Raw genomic sequence first — 17,940 nt, 5'->3', positions numbered from 1 at the left:
GGGAAGATTTAACAACAGCGCCTTGCAGAGTGCTCATGAAATGCAAGTGCTGTATTGAAGCAAAAGCCACACATGCGCCCCTTCCACAGGCATTGCAAAGAAAAATGGCCCACCCCCTGCAGATCATGTTGTCGGATGCCAACCTACCTCACAAGTACTGGGGAGAAGCAGTCATGAATGCAACCTACCTACATACAGAACAGGCTACCCTCAAGAGCCCTTAAAAGTACTCCATTCGAAATGTTGCATGGATAAAAGTCTAGCATAAGGCACATCAGAGTGTTTGGTAATAAATTATATGCCTATATTCCAAGTGAGAAGCGATTCAAGCTGGAGAACAAAGCCATAGAGGGCATTCTAGTAGACTACAGCAAGCAAACTAATGCCGCGTACACACGATCAGACTATTCGGCGGACTTGGTCCGGCGGACCAGAGTATGCTGGACAATCCACCCGTGTGTAGGCTCCGACAGACTTTTTTTCCTAAAAGTCCGGCGGGCTTAGAAAGAATTTTTGACTCAATAATTGTCCACTGGACTGCGAGTCCAGCGGACAATCCGGCCGTCTGTGTGCTAGTCCACCAGACTTTTGAAATGAACAGACTTGCCCACACACGGAGGAAAGTCTGTTCATTTTAAAAGCGGCTCCAGGTAGACGGGACTAGGGAAGGAAGTGAATGTCACCGCCTTCGGTGGCGAGAATGACACCTCGCTAGCACCGTCACCTGGTATGGCCTTAAAGGGGAAGCCCTACGCCAAAAAAACGGTAACAGCAGGCGTGGCGGTGGCGGAGACAGTGTCGGAAGACCGGGCCACCGCTAGTAAAAGAGCTGGAAGAAGATAGCGGAGGAGCCCAGTGAGAAGACCCCCCAAGACGGAAGAAGAACCCCGGAGCTGTGCAATAAATTATTTTAAAACCTTGAGTCATGTTTTATTTACATTTTTTTCACCAGGTGAATGGGTAGGGGTACATTGTACCCCATACTTATTCACATAGGGTGGGGGCCAGTATCTGGGGGCCCCCTTATTAAAGGGGGCTCCCGGATTCCGATAAGCCCCCTGCCCACAGACCCCGACAACCAACGGCCAGGGTTGTCGGGAAGAGGCCCTTGTCCTCATCAACATGGGGACAAGGTGCTTTGGGGTAGGGCCCCCCTTACCCAAAGCACCCCCCATGTTGAGGGCACGCAGCCTGGAACAGCTCAGGAGGGGAGGCGCTCGCTCGTCCCCACCCCCTTTCCTTACCGGCCGGGTAGCATGCTCGGATAACGGTCTGATATGGGCTTTGGGGGGACCCCCGCGCCATTTTTCGGCGTAGGGCTTCCCCTTTAAGTCCATACCAGGTGACGGGGCTAGCGGGGAGTCAATCTCGCCGCCGAAGGCGGCAAAATTCACTTCCTTCGCTAGTCCCGTCTACCTGGAGCCGCGTTCAAAATGAACGGACTTTCCTCTGTGTGTGGGCAAGTTCGTTCATTTCAAAAGTCCGGCGGACTCCCGCCATAGTTCAGTGGTTTTTCCACCGCACCTAGTCCGCCGGAAAAGTCCGGTCGTGTGTGGGCAAATCTGCTCGTTCAGAAAGTCCGTCGGACCTCCGCTTCAAGGTCCGGCGGTTTGTCCACTGGGCTAAGTCTGCCGGATAGTCCGATCATGTGTACGCGGTATAAGGGTTACAGAATCCTACACCCAAAGACTGACAAAGTGACAATAAGCCTAAAGGTTTATTTTGATGAGAGCCCATCATCAAACACCAATCACCTGAAAGCTGTGAAGTGAATATGCCAAGCAAACCAGAAGAAAAAGTCAACCAAAGCGAAACTTTGCAGGAGTAAGAACAAGAGGTGGAACTCACATTGCCTAAATCAAGTTCCCCACCAGATCCTACTGAAGTACCTGAAGTCAGAATATCCACTTGGACCACAAAGGGGATACCACCCCTGTCAAAACACACAGCATACTTGAACCAACATCATGGGAAGATGTAGAAAAACTGCCAAAATGTGAAACCAATAAATGGAGAAAGGCAGCAGAAGAATTAAAGTCACTTCAGGAAAATAAAACCTGGACACTCCCAGAGTTCCCTCCTAAACAGGAGACCTATAGGAACTAAGTGGACTTTCAAAGTAAAGTCAGACGCAGAAGGGAATATCCACAAATACAAAGCCAGACTAGTTGACAAGGGTTACTCCCAGAAATTCGGTGAAGATTACAATGAAGCATTCCCTCCCGTCATAAAACTCTCCGCCATCAGAGCACTTCTTAGTGTTGCAGCTGGGAAGGGCATGCAAGTTAAACAGCTAGACATTAAAACTGCTTTCCTATATGGCGACATTAAGGAAGATCTCTACGTGGACCAACTTCAGTCCTAAACAATCTATAGGATGTGGAATGAGAAAGTGAACAAAGTACTTACCAGAGAGGGATTCTCAAGAAGTAAAGCAGACCCCTGTCTCTACTCCAAGAATCAAGAAGACACATGGATATGCATCCTTATCTATGTTGATGATACTATAACCTGTTTTAAACAACAAGGGGATTACAATGAGATAGTTCACAAGCTGAAACTAAATTTTGAAATCAAACAACTTAGAAACATTAGCTACTATCTGGGAATCCAAATAGAGAGAGACAAAGATGGAAGTTATCTTCTCAACCAATCTCAGAAAATCTTGGAAATCTTTGAACCATTCCATATGCAAAATGCAAAGGAAGTGAAAACTCCTATGAAACCAACTAAAGAGCAATGAAACATGATGATGTTATGGTTACCAGCAATATCAGATGCAACGCTAGTCGGATATGTGAATGCTGATTGGGCTGGAGACTGCAAAGACCACAAATCCACAAGTGGATTAATCTTCCAGTATGGGGAAGGAACCATAAGTTGGTCTAATCAAAAGCAAGCAACTGTCACTCTATCTTCAACTGAAGCAGAGTACATTGCAGGAGCACACGCATGTCAAGAAGCGATATGGATTCATCTTTTTTGTGGACATTGGGATAGACATGTCAAAACCAATTCCCATTTTTGAAGACAACCAGGGATGTATAAAGCTTATCAGAAAGGGTCAGTCCTAGGACCAAACACATCAAGGTCAATTATCACCTACTGAGGGACTGTCAGTATGCACCTGCCAGCAGACAGTTTGGTCTCCTCAGAAGACCCCTGAGGCGCAAAAATATGCGCATTCCTGTTGCACATAGAAACCGTGCTATGGCACATTGAAGTGCGCATTCACGAACTGGAGCGCAAACAGAAGCCCATGCTGGCACCAAGTGAATCTATTTGAGTTCAACCAGTACCCAGCCTGGTGCTGCTTTGTCATCAGCTTCTGTGTATCCTGTCTCCTGAGAACCTGTATCCTGATCCCTGTTATCCATTCGGCTCGTCTTGACCACCCCTTGAACTTTGCCTGTACTGACCTCGGCTTATCCTGTGACCAATCTCCTGTCTTCTCCCTGGCACCTGCACCGCTGATCTGGCTTGACCTGGCTAGCTTCCTGACTACGATCCTGCCTGAACCCAGTATCCGATTCTGCCAGCCATGTACGACCCTGCCTGCCTGACCTTGCTACTTGTCGCTGTCATCTGCAACTGCTGCCCACCTGTTGGTCTTCTTCTGAAGCTTTCCTGCATCTTCACCAGTACTACTGGGACTAGCCGCCCTGCTGCCACCAAAGACCCCTTGGCGCTCATGTGACTCTGCACTCCAGCTCCTTCTGTTTACTCTATCAGAGGCCCTGAGTCAGAGTGGTAAGGGAGGCCTTGCTTGTCCATTCAAACTCTTCTACCAGATATGTGATAGGGACAATCAAGAGCAACGAGTTATTGACATTTAATACCGCCTGTTAGAGGAGATGACTGCTGATGCACTCACCAAACCTTTGTTGAAGGAATGTCATAGTTATATCCAGAAGAAGCGGAATGTAATTTGACAAAGCACGTGCTGTTGAGAAGGGGTGTTGGAAAAACAACAGCTAATGTAAAGTACTGTGACCTATATAGTGCATGCGTTATACATTTCTATCCAGCAGGTAGCACTGTTGTATGATATTTTGTATTTTATGCTACAAAGTAATAACAGGAAGTACCATCTGTATTTAAATGTGTACTTGTATGCTCCTTGTTCCTGTTCTCTTCCTGTCCTATGATAAAAGGCATTCAATATATTTCTCCATAAAAGTAAAGCCGTTTGCAGTATCCAAGAAGCTTTCAAAGCATGATTTCAATACTTGGCTAATACATATGATGTTGTCCCAGAACAACTGACCCCCCCCCCCCCCCCCGCAACCATCATTTCCCTATACAGTGGGCGGAGGGTGGTTAAAATACAATATGGCTTGTGTAGCAACTGTTTATGTTATAATATACTTTTGATTTGCTACTTTTTTTTTACACAAAAGTGTAGTTACCCTTTATCATAATTGGTATTTATATCTCATTTTACCCATAACAAAATCCCCCACCTTTTTGAGAGAGACAGCAGCCCTCTCTTTGCAAAGTACATTTGGTAAACTGCAATTATTAACGTTTTGTTCTTGGGTTTATACATGCTAACATCTTAACTTAAAGGGGTTGTAAAGTCAGAAGGTGTTTTATCCTAATGCATTCTATGCATTAAGATTAAAAGCCTTCTGTGTGCAGCAGCCCCCTAATGCTTACCTGAGGTCCCTCCCTGTCCAGCGATGTCCACGAGTATCTCAACCATCAATCTCAACCAGGATTCTCCTTCCTGATTGGCTGAGACAGAGCAGCGGCGCCATTGGCTCCCACTGCTGTCAATCAAAGTGAGCTAGCCAATCAGGAAAGAGAGGTAACAAGGCCGGGTTTAGGCTCTATGTCCAAATGGACACAGGGAGCTGTGATTCAAGACGGGTGCCCCATAGCTTGTGGGGGCAATGAACATCAGGGGACACAGAGTCATAGAGCTATAGTAATAACTATGTGGGTTATATCGGCATATCAGGGGCTGGACACTGGCGGTGGAGGGACAGAGCAGAGTGGTTGCTGGTCAGGTTTGGTGACACAGGTGTGGCTGGCGTCTGATGCCGTTTAGCAATGCCCCCCACGTGAAAACAACCCCCCCTTCCTGTTTCAAACAGGGAAGCGAATCTCCCACGTGAGCACCGGCATCATGGCGGGCGGCGGCGGGGGGGGGTAAATCCTCCGCTCGGCGAGTTTTGTAAAGAAAAAGAGGCAGCTGGCTGGCATCCAAATAGATCAAAATCGCCAATCTGGGGGCCCAGGAAGTGATCAGACCCCCCTTCATACCAGAGGGTCTGAGCTGGCTTGAACGGAAAGGAGAGTGGAGCTTCTGCTGTTTCCAGCATCAGAATGGTGAGTGCTCAATACAACCTCCAGTGGTGACACATAGACATGACATGACAACACAATACATGGAAGGAGAGATTATCTCCCCTACCTTTCCTCACAACAGGGTTTGTCAGAGATAAAAAAAACAATCTTCGCCCTTCACTGTAGGCTCCGAGACCCTGAAAGGAAACCTTCAGGAACAGGGGTACACTCAGATAATCCCACAATCCTGAACCTGCGAGAAGACCCTGCCAGTAAACTTTTATTGGCCTTACTACCAAAAAGTTCTGGATCCCAGGGCCCAGCTTTAAAAGCAATCGCATACAAAACCTCGTGTCTTTGGATGACGAGGCCCGGGTACCGTTCATTTAGTCCATTACAGAGACATCAGAACGGATCCGGTCAGGATGGCTGGCTCTCATCAAAGGATTACTGCCCGTGGAGCTCAGTACACACATCCTCACATGTGCCCAACACCTTAGACACTGGCAAAAAAACTGAGGACTCCCAGTAATGGGAGGGGTTATATGGGGGAAGTTCACACCTTAAGGGGCATGCCAGTGTCCAGCACCTGATATGCCGATATAACCTACATAGTTATTACTATGGCTCTGTGTCCCCTGATGTAAGAAAAGAAAATTAGACTTTACAATCACTTTAAGCCTCATACACACCACTCGTTTTTGACAGCTCGGATCAGAGCCACTGTGCTAACAATCCCCTGCCAGAACACTCCATTGGCTGAGAAAACTGACCGGGAGGCGATCGGCAGACCTTTTTTGGTCATGAGCCTTCGACAGAAGTCAGCCGACATTCGGCCCGTGTGTACTGGGCTTTAGTCCCTGATACAAACACTGACAAAACCCCTAAATCGATTACACTAAATTACACCAATTACTCTTTCCTCTGAGCAAAAGTATTGAACCTTCCTAGTTCTGCACCCAAACATACCAGCACTTTTATGTCACCACTCAAAGTTGAGTCCTGCCCCCTTGGAACTCTATGGATGATGGTGCAGTACAGTCAGGGGTCAAGTCCTGGGGAAAAAAGTGTGGGAACTCCCACCCAAGATATACTCGCCCACCAAAAAAAAATGATATGCTCATATGCACGAATGTTTCAAAAGTGATATTTTTCATCCAATTTTCGTTTTGTGTGTATGAAGCTTAACTGTTAGTACATAAAAAAAAAAAATCCTCAATAAACATAAATACGATAATTCTCTGAATAATCAGCATTCATTCAATTGTGCTCCCATGCAAATGTGAACATCATGTTCTGATCTTTATTGGGGAATTTTATTTTGTATATAGAGTGTTTATATGGTGAGTTTACACTTTTCATTGAACAGAGTTTGGATAACACAGGGTTAAACGGAAAGGTCATAAACTAGCTGCACATTATCTGGATAGAATGCTTAGGGAGAAAGTGATGCGTTCCTGCTTAGGAGATGTATGTTAGCTTGGGGGGCTGCAAATTCTGCAGGGCTCCAATACACACTCGCTGCTATTCCAACTCTTCACATATTTCCACATAAACTTTCCTCCTGGCATTAAACTTTGCCAGGTATTGGGCTCAGCTTACCACCCCAAACTGATGTTCCTCCCTCAGCTCACCTCTCTCCCTGCATGTCTTGTGAGCAGAATAGCTGTGCTCCTTCTCTGGGTTCTCTCATCATATGGCACTGAAGATAGAGGAGGGGGGATCCAGCGGGACACACAGAGCAAGTATGCAGGAGACTGGGGATGAGGAGACAGAAAATCAGGAGGGGCCGGCAGGGAGGAGCGCATCACGAGAGGTCTGACTAAATACAATCTCTTAGCAGCAGGAACCTGATCTACCTGTCAGCTAGCTGTGATTGACAGGTAGATCGAAGCGGAAGCTGTCATGGGACCCCCTACTGTCAATACCTGAATGGTCAGGTGTGCAGCACTTACTATTGCGAGCTGTGTTGGCAGCTGCTGGTGTAGCACCTGCCATACAGCTCGCATACTTGAAAGTCTTGCAGGACACGGCTGCTAATGGGAACTGAGTTCCTGTTGTGAAAAAAGTACAGGAACTCCATTCCCATGCGTTCCCGCAGGTCTTGAGCCCTGAGTACAGTGGTGGCTGCTGGTTTTTTGTTTAGGGGGTGGCAAATAACCACCCCTCCCCCCACTGCCTGTCGTTCCAGCAGCACTTACCCTATCGGCATCGGGGATTGGTGGGCACATGGGGAATCAGAGGCCACACAGCAACGGGGATCGGAGGCCACACAGCAACGGGGATCGGAGGCCACACAGAAGCGGGAATCGGCAGCCACACATCGGTGGCGGTCGTCAGCAACATCGGGCAGGGGATCAAGCTGTGACGGGCATCTGGCAGCATCTCCTGTGTCCTCTTCTCTTCTGAGATCATGGCGGCTTCCCCCGTGCATCTCCTCCCTTCCTCCTAGGCATCCAATAGGTTCGCCTGACCTTCCAGCCAATCGGGAAATGGGTATCAGACCCCCGCTTTCTGATTGACAGAGATGCGATTCAGTGTTAGAAAAGCAAATGTTCATTTGCTTTTCTAACACACCTGGGTGGGCTCCGAGCGCAACGCTCTGCGCTTCAAGTCCCCCCTAGTTTGAAGCCTATTAGAGCCTGCTGTTGTAATTCATGCATCCTGAAAGGGGCCGGACACATGAATAGGGGGTGGCCATTAGATTCATGCTATGCATGAATCTATCCATTAACCATATGGGGGGGGGGCGTGGATAGAGTGGGTGGTGCCTGTGTGCCCTTAATGTACGGTTTACCCCTGGCGCAGTACAAAAAAGAACTGGCTTCTTACTCCGTGCCAGAGGGAAGTTGTACACTTATTTTTATGGGGAATCTAAGTAGTTTTCCACTTGCCATTTCAGGCTTGAGAGGAATGCAACCTGCGAACATGTTATAGCAAAAGACAGAAAATCAAACAGAAGCCATTTATAGAGGATACATGATCAAGCCATTCAAAGAAGAGTGGTAAAGTTGGGAGCACATAGGGCAGTATAGGTCGTACTCATAACCACTATCTTGTTCCCTAAAACATCAACATTTACAACGGTTGGCTGCTGAAGACATTGCAGTGTGTCGATAAAGAAGTGTGTATATGTCATTCAGAATCTTTCTCAGTAGCAAGATTTAAAGACTTCACGCTCGCTTGTACATCAGCCAACTAAAACATGTCTTAATCCAAATGCTTCCCTCTTGGCTGAGTTTCACTGACAGCGTAAAATAGAGCCATTTTTTCCCTGACTTACATTGACAAAGGGTCAGGGCTGTCAAAGCTTAACAGTTTCTAGAAACTCTGTACATTTGCAGTAAGTGTTGTACCTGCTCCATTGCTAAATGTCTATGGCGTTCACAGTTCAGTGCTGTCGGCTTTAAGTCATTGTTTTTGTCGCTTAAAAATGATTTTATACAAAGACGGAAATATACTCACGGACACAGCTCTACTTCCAGATATTGAGTAGTCTGGCTGTTCAGGAAAAAAGATTCAACCACTGTGGAAAAATGAGGAAAAAAAAAAAAAAGCAATTTTGTGAGGAGAAAAATGAAATGTTATTGGCTAGATAGAAGCTAAGTGATTACATAGGAAGATGCCGCCTGCTTTTTTTTGCTATTGCATAAAGGAGCTATGGAGCCCAGAGATACATAGAGTTGTGTGTATGAAGCCAGCCTCTGCTCGCTGTTCTGGAAAATGTAGTTGATGTAGATATTTTGCTCTTCCAGTAAGCGGCTTCCTGCTCAGGCTCCACATAGTAATGGTGACATCTTAGGTCACTAGAAATATTGACTTTTCCATCTGTCTCTGCCACTGGCTCCCATCAATAATATTTGGGAGGTAAATATGCCCCTTAACCAGGATAAATCTAGTACAAATAATGGCTTTAAAATGATGCATTGAAGCACAGACAAGATTTAAAAAGCTGCGGTCAGCCTGCAGACCACAGCTCTGACAGTGCCCATGTATTCACACTAGAAGAACGATTAGATGTGGTGACTGGTATTATAGTTCTGTATGGTCTACTTACTGACCGGTTATTAACATAAGGAACATTGTGCATATTCATTTAGAAATTTCTATTACTATAAAAATTTTTATCTGCTGCATTCACCATATTCACAAATAAAGGCTTTCGCACTTTAGATGTTCTGTTTCAACCATTAAAAAAGCGGTATCTTTCACCCAGTTATATTAAAAACAAAGGTATGGATTATCGAAAATAACTATTTTGTATTGGTATTGCTTGCATCTATTTTATTCCATCAAATAAACTACAGTGGGTTAAACATTTGCAACCTAGATACTTTAAGGCTTGATTCACACCTATGCATTTTTTGTGTTTTTTGCAGATTTGCACTAAAGAACATGTTCCATAGGAAACCATGTTAAATGGACTGTAGTGTAAATCTGCAAAAAACACTAAGCCCTTGTACACACGGTCGGACATTCCGACAACAAAATCCGTCAGATTTTTTCCAATGGATTTTGTCCAAAACTGGTGTTGCATACACACGGTGGGACAAAGTTATCGGAAAATCCGATCGTTTAGAACGTAATGACATTCGTTCGTTCTGACGGGACTACGTTCAGGCTAGTAGCCAATAGCTTTGGTCTTGTAATTTGATCTGAGAATGCGTGCCACTTTGTCCGATCGGAATTCTCTACAAACAATCGCATAAGGTCCGATCGGATCATGTTGTCGGAAAATGTTAACGCCAAGCTCTCAAACTTTGTCCATCGGATATTCCGCCGGAAACAGTCCGATGGAGCCCACACACTGTCGGATTACCCAAAAACACGCTCCGATCATACATTTTCCATCGGATCTTCCGACCGTGTGTACAAGGGCTTAAACTGCATAGGTGTGAATCTAGCCTAAAAGTGTAAAATGTTACTAAACCCACAATAGTAAAATCAGGGTGTATATGCAGTAAGGCCTGATTCACACCTATGCATTTTTAGTGCTTTTTGCATTTTGCAGATTTGCAATACAGAATGTGTTCCATAGGAAACCATGATAAATGGACTGTAATGCAAATCTGCAACATGCAAAAAGCACCAAAAATGCATAGGTGTGTATCAGTCCTTAGGCTAAATTTATAGATATGCATTTTTTTGTGCTTTTTGCATTTTGAAGATTTGCACTACAGAACGTGTTCCATAGGAAACCATGATAAATGGATTGTAGTGCAAATCTGCAAAATGCAAAAAGCACTAAAAATGCATAGGTGTGAATCCAGCCTAAGGGGTTAATCCTCTGCATTGTGTAAAAAGGCTTTTTGGTCCTGTCTCCTCTGATTTTTAGTCTATTTTCTCTCCAGGTTGAATGTTCTTTATTCATACAGAATAGAGTGAATCAGGAAAATACCACATTATGGCCACTATATGGAGCCAATTGCCTATGACCACAAGCTCCCACTACAGGTGGGTCTAAGCCTTTGGCAGACCAGGCCATGGGAATACCACTGGATGCACGTAGCAAAGTTACAAAAGGGTTAGTTAGCAAACAAACCTCAACCAAGGGTCATCATCCCTTTTGGACTGACAAAAAGGGTAGTATATAGGCATGCTACTGTGCCATGCAAATCCTGTACTGATGTGTAAAAATACTGCTATTGCTGTAAGCAATAAATGTAGGTACTTTGTTTTGCATGTCTAATTGTTTCTTTCTGCCAGTGTGTGAGAGTCCTAGGGGTCTATTTATATATTTATACACAAAATTCACAGAACTTTCCTCTAAGATTCACATTTTTTTCTAATTGGATTCAATTGAAAAACAGGTGAATCTTATAAATAAGCACCTTAAAGTGTTACTAAACCTAAAAAAGTTTTTCATCCTAATTCATTGTTTGCATTAAGGTAAAAAACATTTTCAGTCTCCCTGTACCCCCTTTTCCTGTGTGAAGGCTGTGTAAAGGTTTCTATGCAGCAGACCCCCTCAGCCCCCCTAATACTTACCTGAGGTCCATCTAGAGCCAACAATGTTGTAGCAGTGTCTCGGCTGCTCGGGACTCCCCTCCTTATTGGCCGAGACAGCAGTGCAGCACCATTGGCTCCTGCTGCTGTCAATCAAAGTCAGTCGGCCAATGAGTAGAAATAAGGGGCGGGGTCGGGGCGCGGCTCAGTGTCTGAATGGATGCAAGCTGCTTGCTGTGTGGGCACTCAACAGGAGGGAAGGGCCAGGAGCACCGAAGAGGCACCAGAGAAGAGGAGGATCTGGGTCACTCTGTGCAAAGCCACTGCAACAGAGCAGGTAAGTATAACGTTTGTTACGTTTAACAAAAAAAAAAAAGAGACTTTAGTATCACTTTTAGTACCATATGAAGCTACACGACTACTAAGCAAGAAACACCACACAAAGGACAATCAAAACATTTAATGGTCTGGATTTATTCAATTCACCTTCATAGTCCCAGAGTCCATTAAAGGGTTTTCCAGGTTCCCCAGGGGGTGCAAGAGGGTCATCAAAGAAAAGAGCATTAACTTTCAACAGCAGTCCATCTGGATGTGGCTTAAATGTGATTGTCACTGGGTCATGCAGCACTGGTTTGCTGTCCCATGTTGTAGATATTTTGTAAGTTTTCTGAAAAAAAAAAAAGCATTTAGGAAAAGACTAAGTAAAATCACATTCTAAGGGTATATTTTTATATATGATATAAAAAAAAAGCTAAGATATTTATCCTACGAAACTCGTGAGAATGGGGGCAAAATCAAATATTTACTAATTTCCCTATGAAGGGAATCTTACCTGTTTTTCTTTGAAGGTTGAGTCTTCATGGTGCCTTTTTAAAAAAAGTAAAAAAAAAATCAATTTAGAACATAAAAATATATAAATATTTAGCGGGGTCAAGTTAAGATTGTTTTCATGTAACTTTCACCTAAGATTCAGACATCGGATTCCACTGGAAAAGTGTGTGAATCCTGAGAGAGCGTATGAATCTTGGGTGAAAACATTATGGTGTACGTTTATTACACTGAGAAGTTCTCCTCAGTTCAGTTCTTGGCAGTTCTCAGAGGAAATTATATCCTCTGCAGCCTGTCCAAATTGGGCCCAAAGTGTCAATAACAATTCTTTTTTTCAGATCCTCAGAGTTCTTGGCCATGAGGTGCCATGTTGAACTTCCAGTGACCAGTATGAGAGAATGAGAGCGATAACACCAAATTTAACACACCTGCGCCCCATTCACACCTGAGACCTTTTAACACTAATGAGACACAGGGGAGGGAAAATGGCTAATTAGGCTCAATTTGGACATTTTCACTTAGGGGTGTTCTCACTTTTGTTGCCAGCGGTTTAGACATTAATGGCTGTGTGTTGAGTTATTTTGAGGGAACAGCAAATTCACACTGTTCTACAAGCTCTACACTCACTACTTTACATTGTAGCAAAGTGTCATTTTTTCAGTGTTGTCACATTGAAAGATATAACAAAATATTTACAAAAATGTGAGGGGTGTACTCACTTTTGTGAGATATTGTATTTGTAAAAGCTGTAGTATAATGTCACATGCTTCAATCACATTACTTACATGCTAAACTCTATTTAGCTGACCCTTAATAGGACACAGTCTAAAGAGACATATTTTGTCTAGGTCAGTGATTTTCAACCTCCGAGCCATGGCCTAGGCCTCCCTCTTTCCAGGCCTCCATTTAGATGCAGTTCTCCTAACCTTCCACAGTGCCTCCTAGCTCCCATAGTGCCCTACAACCTCCCAAATTGACCCACGGTGCCCCAAACTCCGTGGTAGCTAGCAGTACCCCCCAACCTCCCACAGTGCCACTGCAGTTGGCAATACCTGCTACAAAGCCTCTAGCCTACACAGTGCCCCCAACCCCCAACAGTACTCCATAGCTTCCACAAGGCCCTACAGCCTTCCACAGTGCTCCTGCAAAGTTCCCAGCCTCCCAGAGAGACAACAATCCGCACAGTTACCCCGAGATCTCTCCAGAAATGTCATCCTTTACAGAACAACCAAGTCTGTTGTAGACCCCTAACTCCCTCCAGAACCCTTATCCCCCCCCCCCCCACAGTGACATCTACCCAGAGCCTTCCAGCATTTAAATGAGGCTCTGTATTCACAGATTCAAGAGAATGGCCCCTATTTTGGTAAAGAGTATAGTACATATACAACTTCTTGCCTCTGTTAGAATACATCTCACAGTGAAGTTCAGGGAAGGACTGAGTAAACAGGAAAAGAACTGGGTTGAAATCCTTGGGCTTTCACCACAGGCAAGCGGCTGGAGGAGTCTCAGGGCTGGAACCACCAGCAGGTAGCTTTAAACCGTAGGACCACCCCACTTAAAGCACAGTACGTTAGAAGCAGCCCATGTAGTACTCTTGGGCTTCAGCTCAGCTGCCCGTATGCCAGGATTAACTGCGCAGGACTAAACTCCTGGCAGCAGATTGCATGCCCAGCCACCTCTGCGTAATCAGGTGTCTTCACATTATGCTGCTGAGGGAGAGGAGAGAAACGTATATCTCCTGTGCATTTCCAGGAGTTCATGGCCTTGTCGGGGTTTTAGAAGAAATCTGAGCCTTGAAAAAAGCCCAGTCTTTCTACTCAGCACTTTGATTCAGGCATTGCTGTAGTACACCAATTCACCCCCTTACCCTTTGTCTTTAATCTGGTTTTCCTAGGAAAATGCCTACTTGTGATTCTGGAACACACACTTGTCTGCTTCTCACACAAAGTCTTCTAAAAAATATATATATCTGTAATACGTTGTTTCTTCATTTATTAGTCAGATTATATCTGAAGGTTTGAATGCAATTTGCAATGAGTGAGACAAAAAAAAGAGAAAGTAGGTTACCCAGTTCCGGTTGCTGGACGTACACGCCTGTTGACTATCGCTCTGTGATGTGCTCTGTGTGTGCTGTGTGTACATTACATCTCAGTGAAATTTCTTATTTTAGTACAGCTGCAGTTTGCTGAAATGCATTACTAGCTCACTGATTGGTTTCTCTTGCTGCCTGAAAAGGCTCCGTTATCCAGTAGTGTAAACCATAGCAAACAATCAGACTTCATCATTTAACTTGACTTTTGTCGTTTTTCTCATTTGACTGCAGCAAATTGAACCTTACTTGGTTGCTATGGTTTGGTATATTGGGCACATAGGCTTTGCATTTTGCAAGGGCCTGTTACGTGTTAAAGTGACATCTTATTCCACAAAAATAATCCATACTAACCCACTACTTAATGACCCTGTAATCTATTTGTCAAGAAATTGGTACTTATGGCTCATTTACATTCATGGTCCCTGATGGGGATCATTCTTCAGAGGGCATTTGACAGGTGGTGTGGAGTTGTTATGTTGCCTTGTCACCGTCTATTTTAACTCCTATAAATCTCCATACATTGCACATGATCACTGTGCAACCTCATTAAAGAGGAGCTCCAGGCTGCTTCAGAAACAATTCTGAAGCTGCTGACTTTTAACATTAGGACACTTACCTGTTCAGGAATCCAGCGGTGTCCTCACCACAGCCGCTTTTACAATCGACTATTGGGTGCTGCCGCCACCATCTCCACTAAGGGAAGCCAGCATTGAAGCCTTACAGCTTCCCAGCCAGTTCCCTACTGCGCATGCGTGAAGTGCGCTGCACTCTGTGAATGGGCCAGCTGCAGGGGAAGGGGGAGGGGGTACGAACTTCCAGCTGAGTTCACCGCGACAAACTCAGCCGGAAGTGGGAGCGGATACCTCTCAAAACCAGGTACCTGCTCCCTCCCAAAATGTGCCACATTTGGCAGGGGAGGGGCAGGGGCAGGGGAGGAGGCAGATAAGAGGAGCTTCCCTTTTTGGGTGGAGCTCCACTTCAAGGTGAATGCGTCACATTCATTGGACACTACTACGTCAGACTAAGACGGGGGATCATTTCTGCCACTCACAGCAGCATGTATACATATCTCCCAACTTTCTGATATGGGAATGAGGGACACCTATTAGCAAAATAATGTAGGGAAAGGACACACACCCAGCCACACGCCCCTTAAAAGGAGAATTGTACCAAAAAAAACAAAAAACGATTGGTTAAACCCACAAGTGTTTTTTTAGCACTACTATTCCTTTATATTGGCTGTTAAAACTTACAAATGCAGCAATTTAAAATTTGAATGAAAGGTTTAACTCTGGGAAACACTTTTTGATAATTAAGTAGTGCATTTTACATACAACTATATAGATCAGACAAATGAGGAGGAAAGAGGGACAGAGGGACATTGTTCCAAATGAAGGACAGTTGGCTATGTGTATACACCATGTCCTCTGCCATTGCAGCTTAATGGGGGCATTTGGGAGATGGCAAAAATGTAGCTCAACCAATTTTTTTTTTTTTACCATTCCCCAACCACAAGTGTAAATTAGGTAGTATTGTGTTTTTCTGCCTCTTTGTAGTGTCCTTGGTTTACTCTTGAACCTCTAATTTTCTCCCTCACTTCCATTTGGCTGGAACAAGCAGTTCAGGTTAGTTTTTGTCACATGCATTGCTCTATGCCATTGATGGCAAACCTTGGCACCCCAGATGTTTTGGAACTATATTTCCCATGATGCTCTGGCACTCTGCAGTGTAGTGGAGCATCATGGGAAATGTTGTTCCAAAACATCTGGGGTGCCAAGGTTCGCCATCACTGCTATGCAGACTACAAATCATAGTAGTCTATAGTCCATCTCAGGAGCAAGAAATAGTTGGTGGCTACATTCCTACATCCAGTGGGACAGCGGAGAATGAACGTAGCCACTCTCTAACAGGAAGTCAAATCACAGCAGCTAAAAAAAGGAATGAGTTGGAAGAGGCTGAAAGCCATAGAAGTTACTTTTTTGATTTAAGAATACATATTTAAAGGAGAAGTACAGACAAAGTTTTGCTGTACTTCTCCTGTGGATCACAGGAGTGCAGTTTGTTCTGCACTCCTGTGACCCATTTTCAGCTGACAGCGGGCTATATTCTGCTGTCGGCTGATGTCACAGAGCCGGTCAAATGAAGTCGGCATCCACCCACATGCCTGGACTGGCACCCGGCTCAGCCGCTCCCGCCCCCTCCACAGCCCAGGGCTCCAGTGATCATGGGGGGGGGGGCAGAGCAGAGAGCTTAGACTGATAGTCAGCAGTTCCCTGCTCGGAAAACTGTGAGAACCAAGCGATCTGTGGTGTTTGATCACTCGGTTCTGCCGGTGGACAGATGCAGCATCCACCTAGGTAGGTGTGATTCAAGAAAAAAAAAATTCCATATTTTTAAATAGATTTTTTTTTTTTAATTAATTAATCTTCAGTTTTCAGCGCCAGCGCACTTTAAATGACAATTGTGCGGTCGTGCAACACTGTACCCCCTACAAATAGAGCTCTCTTTTGGTGGTATTTGATCACCTCTGCAGTTTTTATTTGTTGCGCTATAAACAAAAGAAAAATGACAAGTTTGAAAAAAAACACAATATTTTTTACTTTTTGCTATAATAAATATCCCAATTTTTAACCACTTCAGCCCTGGAAGGATTTACCCCTTTCTGACCAGAGCACTTTTTGCGATACAGCACTGCGTCGCTTTAACTGACAATTGCGCGGTCATGCTATGTTGCACCTAAACAAAATTGAGGTCCTTTTTTTCCCCACAAATAGAGCTTTCTTTTGATGGTATTTGATCACCTCTGCGGTTTCAATTTTTTGCGCTATAAACAAAAAAATGCAACAATTTTAAAAACAACTGCTGAAACTGTTGGCGCTATATAAATCCTGTATAATAATAACTTGTATTCCTCTACATATTTTTATTAAAAAAAAATTGAAAACGCAATAAGCGTATATTGATTGGTTTGCACTAGAGCTATAGTTTCTACAAAATAGGGGATAGGTTTATGGCATTTTTATTACTTTTTTTTATTATTTTTTTACTAGTAATGGCGGCGATCTGCGATTTTTATTGTGACTGTGACATTGCGGCGGACACATCGGACACTTTTGACACTATTTTGGGACCATTCACATTTATACAACGCTATAAAAATGCACGGATTACTGTATAAATGTCGCTGGCAGGGAAGGGATTAACACTATCAAAAAAAAACAAGGGGTTAAATGTGTTACCTTGGGAGTGACTCTAACTGTAGAGGGAGGGGACTCACAAGGGGAGGAGACTGAACGGTGTACTGGGAACACACCATCGGTCTCCTCTCTCCTGACAGGACGTGGATCTGTGTTTCCAAGTCCCGGGCTCTGTTACCAGCAGTCGAGGTGCCTGACAGACATCAAGGCCGCCGGGTACGTGCACTGGCTCCGGAGTAACGCGGTGCACCCCCTAGATGGGTGGGGAGCCCAGGATGTCATATAAAGCCAGCCCAGGATGGGAGATCCCTCCTGCGGACGTCATTTGACAACGGGCGGGGTATGAATTGGTTAAATGAACTGTATAAAAGAAAAACAAGCTCTCAATAAAATTGTACATTTATGTAGGAATGTTGTAAGGACGTTGGAGTCTAAGTGCCTTTGCGGCAGGGATTGATGTCATCTGTTTGCGTCCTTTTTAAAGAGCTGCGAAATATGTCAATGCTCGCTAAATGAATACATAAAATAAAAGGAAATGAAATCCATCAGTCTGTGCCCTTCACTAATTTCGCCCTGTGCTTGATC

The 17,940-nt window shown here is 44.5% G+C and overlaps 1 protein-coding gene across 1 annotated transcript in view; it reads right to left on the bottom strand.

The window, feature by feature from the left end:
* The window catches only part of LOC143974993 (UPF0462 protein C4orf33 homolog), a 168,019-nt gene that overhangs the window by 87,255 nt on the left and 62,824 nt on the right, over window positions 1-17,940 (bottom strand). The window contains exons 2-4 of the mRNA XM_077476905.1: window positions 12,071-12,104; window positions 11,725-11,905; window positions 8,758-8,818 (exon numbers count right to left, since the gene is read on the bottom strand). Coding sequence (XP_077333031.1) covers window positions 8,758-8,818; window positions 11,725-11,905; window positions 12,071-12,104 — 276 coding nt within the window. The remainder of the gene's footprint in view (window positions 1-8,757; window positions 8,819-11,724; window positions 11,906-12,070; window positions 12,105-17,940) is intronic.

The sequence above is a fragment of the Lithobates pipiens genome, unplaced genomic scaffold, assembly GCF_037356315.1.
Source record: "Lithobates pipiens isolate NorthernLeopardFrog02 unplaced genomic scaffold, aLitPip1_a1.2 Scaffold_13, whole genome shotgun sequence".
NCBI classification, from domain to species: Eukaryota; Metazoa; Chordata; class Amphibia; order Anura; family Ranidae; genus Lithobates; species Lithobates pipiens.
This window is presented reverse-complemented; position numbering and strand designations above follow the sequence as displayed.